The 10,084-nt window shown below is 35.4% G+C and overlaps 1 protein-coding gene across 1 annotated transcript; it reads right to left on the minus strand.

Moving 5' to 3' along the window:
- Positions 1 to 1,824: 1,824 nt before the first annotated feature.
- LOC142622611 (cyclic nucleotide-gated ion channel 2) lies at positions 1,825 to 8,036 on the minus strand. Its single transcript, XM_075796126.1, has 8 exons — positions 7,863 to 8,036; positions 7,011 to 7,644; positions 4,333 to 4,548; positions 3,901 to 4,217; positions 3,199 to 3,310; positions 2,852 to 3,088; positions 2,590 to 2,676; positions 1,825 to 2,499 (listed from the first exon to the last, which is right to left on the minus strand). The coding sequence occupies exons 1-8, from the start codon at positions 7,898 to 7,900 to the stop codon at positions 2,011 to 2,013; spliced, it is 2,130 nt and encodes a 709-aa protein (XP_075652241.1). The 5' UTR covers positions 7,901 to 8,036; the 3' UTR covers positions 1,825 to 2,010.
- Positions 8,037 to 10,084: the final 2,048 nt, after the last annotated feature.

Here is a 10,084-nt window from a genome sequence, read left to right on the forward strand (position 1 = left end):
AAGTGGAGAAAATTTGTATTTTATCTATTTAACCAACTTCAATTTTTTGACAATCACTTTCTCACTCTACGCAAAATTTTATCTCTTAACTATCTCTATTCAATTTATACCAAATCAATTTATAAACAAATCCTAAGTGAAGTAGAGTCTAAACAATTAATGGTTTCCCACTTCTTTTTACACCCCATTAGATTTATAGCCCAAAATAATGAAAATGGTCAAATATTTCAAATTAAAACAATTTCATAAATTTGATACTTAAATTGATAATATATATATATTGTGGTGAGGTGAGGTCCGAGGAAAGGAGATGTGCAATGGCACTTGTTCTGAGGAAGGTTTAGTCTCCATTCACCAAAGGTTATGCCTTTAGAGTGTTAGTAAGGAAAGGCAGCCTTAGGCCTGAGGAGAAAAACTGCCCGAGGAGACCAACCATCCGAGGAGCCTGAGGAGTATGGCTCCTCAGAGGGTTCTATTAGGCCACCGAGGACAAGGGACAAGACGCCAAAAAAGAGAAGTAAGAGACGTGCAAGCAAAGAAGAAGGAAGGTCCCTAGGGGAGGATATACATCACATCCACATTCAATGCACTAATGAGGGAATGACCCCTGAACAGTGTCTTCACAGCTTGCAGCACACTCACCCTCCTCCAACAAAGCCTTGATGGGACAAACATCTAAGGAAGGATTCCTGGCTGTAAAAGTAGAGGGCTTAGATGTATTTGAGATGGGTATATAACAACAAGGATTACCTCTAGGAAGGGGGACGAAAAAAATTTAGAGAGGAACGAAAAAACTGTGCTGGACCACCTTGTATTAAAGAACTTGAACTCTTATATGAACATTACATCCTCGACCATACCCAAGGAAACACTATTAATAGATCCAGCCTCCCTTTTTTGCTATTTACTCAGCTTGTCTCCTATGATCCAACAACTCAACCATAAATGTGCATAGTGAATCTAAGAAGCCCATACTCTAACAAATTAATTGCACTGGGCCTGTAAACTCTAGCTCCACTCTTCTAAGTGGGCCTAGCTGTCTTTATTTTCGCCTATATATATATATATAAAGATCTAATTTGAATTGTGGAATAAATTTTAGTCATTTTTATATAATTTTTCTTAGTATTTTTAATATAAAATATGATAAAATTTGAACTTATTGATGCATTATATGATAATTGTTTTTTACTATCAAGTTAAGACATTAATAGGTACAAAAAAGAAAAAGATAGGTTCATCTTTTTTGAGTAGACAAGATTCAATCTCATGTTCTTTATTCAATAGCAAAAAAACCTCTATCAATTAAGTTAATTAGTATCCATATCTTTCATATTACTTACATAGGTGACTTATATTATCAACAAACTTGATTTTCTTGTATTTGCTACTAAATATTTCCATATAACTAATATAAGTTCGTTTAATCTTGAAAGTTTTGTAAATTCAAAATTTTGGAACCGAATAGTATGGGAAAGGATCTCCACCCATTTAAATCTTTCAATTCCCTTCAATTTTAATTCAAATGTAATATATATATATATATATATATATATATATATATATATATATATATATATATGACATTTAAATAATCCAATGGTCTTAAAACACTCAAGTAAAGCACACAAAATCAAATAAACACCTGTGTCGAACATCTTACTAAAAAACCGAAGAAATTAGAGGATTTTTAATCCAATGTTAGTTTGGACAGCCTGCTAGTAAGCATTGCACTGTAACTCTCATATGTAGCTCTACACTCCATATAAAATGTGTAAAGGAAAGAATCATCCAAATTTTAGTTGATATTAGTAGTGAGATGACTTTAAAACTAACCAAAAAATAAAATTTTATTATTCTTTGAGGAAAGAAGCAATTTTCTATCTCTCATATTTTACATCCAATGCGATTTCCATGGCTTCATTGGTGACTCTAGGGGTTGACACGAACAAGATTTTATTGACTAATGAAGTAGAAAAGAAAAATGAAGAAAAGATTGCAGACATGATTTTATTCTAGATGGTCATGTGGCCTTATCGACATGAACATTGCAGCATACTGCAGAAGCCTTCTCTCACTGCTTCCATTTTCAGTGGCACAAGGAATCATTGGACCCCTGGTCCTCATCCTGTACCTGCGCCAAGCTAATTGTATAATCACAGCAGCCCATGTTCGCCAATTAGATGAGTAATATCTCGCAGTTCGCTTGAGTCTCTCATTGCCAAATTTGTAGCGGAAATGATCAGTGATGTATCTAAGGTGGGCAGAATCAAGGCCAAATGCTTCTGTTGATTCAATGCAACTAAATGTTGCTGATGAAGCTGGAAGGCGTTCCATAAATGGGCGGCGAAGGCACCAAGAGAGAAGTTCATCACCTAAAAATCCTCCAGGTTCAAGTATACTTGTGGCTACCATGCCTTTGCTTAGGCTTTGACAACGTTTTACACGTCCACGAACAATGAACATTATCCTCGGTACAGGATCTCCTTCTCTGATTATCTGTATCATGGAAATATTTAGAAAATCAAAGCATATTTATAGTAGTTTGTGATGCGGTAATGTAAAGATTGTAGCAGTATAATCGTGCACCTTCTCATCTTTAGAGAAGACAAGAGGCTTAACCCGATCACAGATGTTGTCAAGAATAAGATCATCCAAGTTGTGGAAGAGAGGCACCTATCAAAATTGAAATCACATAAGTTTAAATTAGTCATAATTTCAGAGTCCTGGAGTTTATTGGAAAAGGAATAGGATGATTGATTTCTTGGTCATAGAACTCCTTGTGATAAGGACTTCTATATTAGATGTTTCTCATCGAATGTGTTCCAAAACACATGCTCAATAATGTTACCTTCTTTATAAGGTCTAGGCAGAGATAGCGCTTAATGTCCCTTCGAAGACCTTCAGGAAGGTCTTTGATCATTTCCATCTCATCTTCTCCCCCCATAATTGCCCATCTTTGGCGTTCAAAATGGCGAACTCTTTGTCTTAGTCGAGAAGGCAACTGTCTCCGCCTCATCCACCATTCCATGTCTCGACATCTCAGCTGCATTTTTCTCTTCTTTGCCATGACTGCATGCAAGAATACCTTCATAACAGCAACAGGTCCTCATTGTTAGACCACGCTTTACCTCCAAATTTGCATGTTCAACAATTGATTAATTTAAGCATTGATAACAATTAATAAAATGCACACACCTGGATATTCCCTATCAACAACGTGAAGAGCATCAGGCCACTAAGCACAATGACTATGCTGAAAATCACTTCTAGCCAGTGACTTGTAGGCTCAAGATCATTGCCGAAGGTGCTGTAAATTGTAAAAAGTATGTTTGAAAGGATCTTAAGAATGTCAAGGCATAATAACCTTAAGTAAATGTAAATCCTATCTTAAAATTTTTACAGGGCCATACGGCATGCAATGTAAACATCCTCAGTGGCATAATTTTCTTGAATTCCAGTTTTCATCAAGTTTTAGCACCCTTCTAGGTGGATGATGGAGTTCTTGGAACTCAACATTTTAGAGTAGAACAATCGCTTAATTTACATCATTGTCCAAGGCTCGAACTATTAAAGCTTGTCTAAACAGAGATTTTAAAGGCTAAAATTTTGATTTCTAGCCACAGCAGAGAAAAGACCATCAAAAAAGGCTTAAAACAACCTATCCTGAAATTTCATTGCATCTTTCTTTGGGTCTTCACATTTCATTGTACTTTCAAAATCAAATTTAACTAAAACTAATGTCAAAGATGCGAAGCCTGAAAAATCTGGCCCCTGGGATGCCAATCAAAAGATAAAAAAGGCAAGTAGTATCGTTTCCAGGAGATACATTCACCTAAAAGTTGAATATGTCTTCAATTAATTATTTTGAAGACAAAATTATGAATCTTTATAATTTACCTGAGAGTCATTAAGCCCCAAAATATGGGATAAAGGATCTTAACAGAAGCTGAGTTGCTAGAAATGACTGGAAGAGCCCACTGGTAGATCCCATAATGGAATGGCCCATTAACATCCAAGCACAATGGCTTTCTGACCATGGTTGTTGAGTTACCACCACATGGATTTCCAGCTGTGCCTGTAGGTAACAGAAACTGGTAACAAACCTCCTCGGAGCAAGACAACGAGAGATTGCACTTATCACTTCTCTCACACTGTTGCTGGAGGCACGATGCTACACGTTGTATAGCAAGGACATACCAGCATCCTCCAGCAACCTGTTGACAGGATACAGTACTCATTATCAACAAGATCAAAATAGTCCCCAAATTGGACTAAAGCGGAAGCTTAAGTTCTATACAAATACAATGGTAGATTAAAAAGTAGGCTTACATGAGAGGCAATGAAGTAGGCAATAAGATTGAGGCCAAAACCCCACCAAATGGTGCCAAAGATGTAACCTGTGACTTTTTGCATTCTTCTCATCAAATAAATGCTGTGATAGACCTTGGGGAGGTATTGGAACAAGAATATTAATAGAAGTATTGTCATTATCATTTTAATCTGCTCTTCTCTTATCAATTTCGGTACTACTAACCAAAATACTGCCTGCAAAAGAAACAAGAGAAATGGTATGATCAAAGAAACTATCATAGAAAGGAATAAAAAAAATAAATAGATGGGATGAATTGAGCAAACTAAACAGGGTTTGGCATTGGCTTAAAAAGCCAGCTTTTTTACTATTTAGATTGTTTTTGCTACTATTCATAGGTCTTATTGCACTTTTGGGTACTATTCATAAGTTTCACTATATTATTTCAGCTACCTTTTAGTTTTATCTATAATACTTTCAACAACAAAATTTTCAATTTCCGCTAAATAAACTGTTCCCAACCCGATACTAAAAAGCTAATATCCTCACAATTTTGCCACTATAACATGTTGAATTTAAAAGAGAAATAACTCAATAACTTCAGTTTAATAGTGTGCTTTGGAACCATAATTAATTAAGAGTGGCTTATAATGTCAATTTAAAAGTCTTGTACTTTCTACCACACGTGGATCTCGCATTTCGTGAGAAGGTGGTTTCATAGAACCACTCCTTTGAAATACCTCCTCCGTAGCGTAAAAATCATTATTGCCTTATTGAAGTGACCCGTGAAGATGGAGGAGTACATACACTAGGGAGAAAAGCCAAGTACTCAAAGACACAAAATAACTTTTGAAAAAAAAAAAAAAAAAAAGTAACTTAAGAGAAACTCACTAAACCATATTTTGACTAACTTATTCCCTTGACATGGTCTAAAGAATCGAGTATTTCATTCTAATCAACCTTTATCTTTATCTACCAGGCCTGAATGCCAGGGCACACCTGAGGTTTAGGAGCCTTGTATTCAGAATTTCAGATTATGTGTGGCCGGTCTTCGATCAAACTTAAATCCCAAAACACCTTAACTCATCAATAACACCAAAAACACAATTATAAGACAGATTATTTGTTCAAACCCAAAAAAAAAAAACAGACAATCTTTGACACTTTGCACCCTTAGATGATACTATATATATATAAGTAAAAATATGCAAATGAATTTTGTATTACAATTTCAATAAAATTAAGATAGATAATTGATGCCGATGGGACGTCGTCCCCCCTTAATAATGCTTTCTTTCATGAGACGCAATCCCCAGTTAATTGTGAGAAATTTATGTAATGCCTAAAGAGAATATGCTTAAGTAAATAGATGTAATACACAGGAAGTGTATCCAAAAGAAGTTACCAAATCGATCCAACCACAAAAACAGAAAAAGAAAAAGAAAAAATATTTGTAACAATGCATGGAAAGTCCTCACAAATTAAAATTTAAGGCTTAAGCTTCTTCTATTCAATAATAAAGCTATCTATTATTTTTACCGTGATGGTTTTACTAATCAACTAATCAAAATCGTCAAGAAAGCAAACAAAACAATTTCCATCAAGTTGGCAAATAATTAAGCTGAAAGATGCTTTTTCTTTTTGCTCTAGCTCTATGTCAATTATTTCACGAAAAACGAAATGGAAATATTCAAAACTAACAAACGTATGGACAGCTTCACACACAATCACCCATCTCTGTTAGGTCACAACCAGACCGTTTCTTTTCTTTTTTTTGCATTATGGCTCTTGAATATTGTCCTTCATGGGGCCAGATCTCTACGGATAAAACCTAAAAGGCACAAAGCACAACCATTGGTTTGGTTTTTTTACACCACGTTTTACTCGTGTCATTTTGGAATCTCATAATTATTGATACCAAAACTCAACGACTACATCATAGCAAATAAGAAAAAATTACTACTAGGATATAAATTTTTTTCACTTTTTTTTTTTAAACAATAATTACTACATTAATATCACTAGCACGGAGACCAATAAAAACTTGTAAACTTAATTATGGTAAAAAATATGTTTTATACTCATTTATTATAAGTGGTTTTCTACCAATTACATGAATTTACAATTTGTTTTCACCTTACACACGCTACTCTTTTTCTTTTTTTGATGGGACATTTTACTTTGTTTAAAAAAGGAATGTTTTATTATAGTTATAATTTTATTTTATTTTACAGGTAAAAGTAGAGGGAGAGTAATAACTATCGCATACCTTGGATGAAATTATCACTTCATAAGTATAAATGTTTATGAGATATGAGAAGTAAAGGACAAAGTTTAAGTCTTCCAAAAAAAAATTCACAACTACAAACTTAAATTAGGCTAAAATATAATTTTATTTTTATCAAAAAAATTTAAGAACCAAAAAGTTACTGCAGAGAACTGAACAGAACAATGGAAGTACACGTGCAGTATGTTTCCCTCTGTGACGGTTACTGCTGCCGTTTCATGTCTATAGTGAAAAAGCGAGTGAACGGTACACACACACACACCCCGAACCAACGCAGAAACAGGGTGGGTGGCAGTTACGTACGTACGTACGTGAATTAATAGAGGCAGAGGGTGAAAGAAAGAATTTTGATTTAGATTTTGATGAATGGGTAGGTAGGTAGGTAGGTAGGAAGGAAGGAAGGAAGGGTACCTGAGGGACAGGGAGGATGACGAAGGCGTCGAACCAAAAGCCCTTGAGAGAGCGAACATAGTGAGAGGCAATGGCACGTGCGTCCCATACCAGTTTCCCGCATCCCACAACCAGGGACTCCCTGGACACGTACGCCACCCTAAACTGCAGCCACAGGTGGCAGAGGTGCACCGCGTCTACGCACGTCCGCAGCACAGTGACTATGGCCGCCAGCCCGCCGTCCATGTACAGGCACGGGGCCCCACCTCTTCCTATCGACAGCGCGTAGAAGAACAGCGGGTCCACCGCCAACGCCATCCCCCGTGCCAGCAAGAACGCTCTGTTCCATCGTTGCACGCGCTTGCTTCTTGGGTCCAACACTTGCCCGAATGGTCCCGACGGCGGCCCTCTTCGGCTCGGGTTTCTGCTCCTGTTCTTTATGGGTGCCAGGTATGAACCCGCTCCGGCCTCCCACTCGGGCTGGTGGGCATGGTCGCAGCTGGTCGAGTGGAACACCGGTAAGCCCACTCGGGTGCATGCGTAGCATTCCACGGAGTTCAAAATGGGGTTGTCCTCGTTAACATTGGCGTTGTTGCCGCTGCTGGTTTCACTGTCGCTGGTTGTAAAATTCTGGCTACCACGTAGCCCAAGACATCTGTAAATACATTTTAAAAAAAACAAACAAACAAATAAAGCCTTACAAATAACCATTGAAGAAAACATATGTATATATGTGACCAAATACTGAATGGTCTGTCAAGGATTCGTAACTGAATTCATACATATAGTTCAATTTTTGAATACATGCATATTTTTCTTTTTTTTTTGGGTATGATGAAATTAAAGAGAGGGTGGAGTTAATTAATTAGGTACCTTGAGAGGGAAAAGTGGAAGTTGGGATAGGAAGGCATGGTGGAAAGAGTGGAACCATGGGCGAAGAGAAAGTGTTTTGTGTGTTTTTTGTTGTTTGTGTGTGTATGAGAAAAAAGTGGGAGAGTAAGATAAGAGAAAACGTGAGGTGTGGGGGACTAGCTATGTTTTCCTTTGGAAAGGATTTAAATAAAGAGCGAGTGTTGTGTTGTCAGTTAGCCCATGAAGAAGAAGGTAGGTAGGAGAGTGGAGACGGTTGTCCTGGAGTTCTTTTGGATGCGAAGAGGTAAGCAAAGTAAGTAGCAACTAGCTATCTTCTCACGGAACGTGGCGGTGATGGTATTGGTGGGGTTCAATATTGTCCGGGGAGGCAGCTGGGTCCACTACCGTTCGAGTGATTACTGACTATTCGAGACAAACGCAAGTAGAGTAGAGTAGGACCACTCCCACTCGATCGGTAATATCACACTACTTCACAGCTCATCCTATTTTTTGATTTCTAGTTTGCATTTTCTCTAAGCTCTCGACTGTGCCATAGATAATTAAAATTATATATATATATATATATATATATATATATATATATATATATATATATATATATGCATGCTTATGATTTTTTGTATGTTAAGTCCTAATCATTTATCACATCCTCAATCTTCACATCTAAACTTTTGTAGTTCTCTCTTTATTAATGAAAAATATCAATGGAATCTAGTTTAATTCAACACCCCACTAGAATCCCTTTTGATTTTATATATGGTAAAATTATGCAGGTTGTTTCGGGGCTATTTCTCACTATAGTTTTGAAATTGTTTTTACAATGATATCTAATTCAAAAAAGTTTACCTCAACAAATCCGTTTACTGAAAAATTCTCTCATTTCATTAGGTGATAATTTATAAAACTATGTATGTATAATTATAAGCATATAACCTATTTAATGAGTTATTTGATGATTTTATAAGTTTTCATATAATAAGCTAGAGGTGAACTTTGTTTTATTAAATTTTGTTTTTAAAAGATGTTTGAATGGAATTTCCTCAATTAAAAAGTCTTTACCAAGGCAATTAAGATCGTATAATATGTGGGTTCTAGTTAGTTCAACTGGTAAAGTCTCTGATAGTTGAATAAGAGATTTCGGGTTCAATCACCGCCTACACCAAAAACTGATTGGTATCTTGGTCTAATGACAAAGAGCGTTCATCAGAAGAGGACGCCATATATTGAAACTCTCTCTAAAATAAAGATCATAATATATATATATATATATGTGTGTGTGTGTGTATATGTAACTTGAATTCGTGATACTAAGGTGGATGCTAAGCTACCTTGACCACATTAATTTTGGCTAAGTGCATAAATTAAACCAAAGAAATTGGAAGCAAATCCAATACCAACTATGCTACTTCGATAGATGCTACAAGGAAATAAATTCAATGTTATAAAGTTAAACTAATTTTTGTTCTCAAAAAAAAAAAAGTTAAAATAATTTGCAAAACATATTAAACTATGAAAGGAAACTTATTTGAATAAACATAATCAGAAAATTACAATTGATGCTAATTCTACTTTATGATGGAAATTATAAGGATAAACAAGCACACTATGGGTGTTGGATGTCTTTATCATGTAAGTTTTATTATTTATAATTGAGGCTCAATCATTATTAATAATTGTTTTAGAACATGTCATATTTGACTTGATCCTCTACTTGTAGTTTTATGACTTTTATCTTAGTTATCCCATTAGACTTTAACTCCTTATTCAAATTTTTGCTTCATTGTAACTGTTGTGCTGCTGCTATAGCTTTGACACGTGTTAAACATGCTGAAGCCTTCTTTTTTAAACACCTAACCCTTTTTGTGTTAGTTGTCATGTCAATCCTTTTGAACAATTATTATACAAAAAAAGCAGTAACCTTTTTTTTGGCTGAATCAAAAATAGCAGTAACATTAGGGGCGTTTTATGTTGCTTAGCAATTTTGATGGAAGAGAATTAAAGCATAGTTTTCACTGTCTTGTTTGGGAAAAAAAAACTCTTAATTTAGGTTGCGATTGGGTTCTGAGAAAATATTAGTTTATTTTACTTTTGAGTTTTTTTTTTTTTTTTTCTTAAAGTGGGTCTCATTGCACTGTTAAGTAGGTCATATTGTTCCAAAAATTAGTTTTTAGTTTTTTTTTTTTATATATTTTCAGTAAAAAAATTTCAGTTTTAACAAAATA

This window comes from Castanea sativa, chromosome 1 (assembly GCF_040712315.1).
Source record: "Castanea sativa cultivar Marrone di Chiusa Pesio chromosome 1, ASM4071231v1".
Classification (NCBI taxonomy): Eukaryota; Viridiplantae; Streptophyta; class Magnoliopsida; order Fagales; family Fagaceae; genus Castanea; species Castanea sativa.

Excerpts from the sequence above, each read along its gene's own strand:
- LOC142622611 (XM_075796126.1), bottom strand. The coding sequence starts at position 7,900 with ATGCCTTCCTATCCCAACTTCCACTTTTCCCTCTCAAG. Across the intron at positions 3,311-3,900 it reads TGGGGCTTAATGACTCTCAG|CACCTTCGGCAATGATCTTG; the intron begins GTAAATTATAAA and ends TACAATTTACAG. Across the intron at positions 3,089-3,198 it reads TGTTGATAGGGAATATCCAG|GTATTCTTGCATGCAGTCAT; the intron begins GTGTGTGCATTT and ends GCTGTTATGAAG.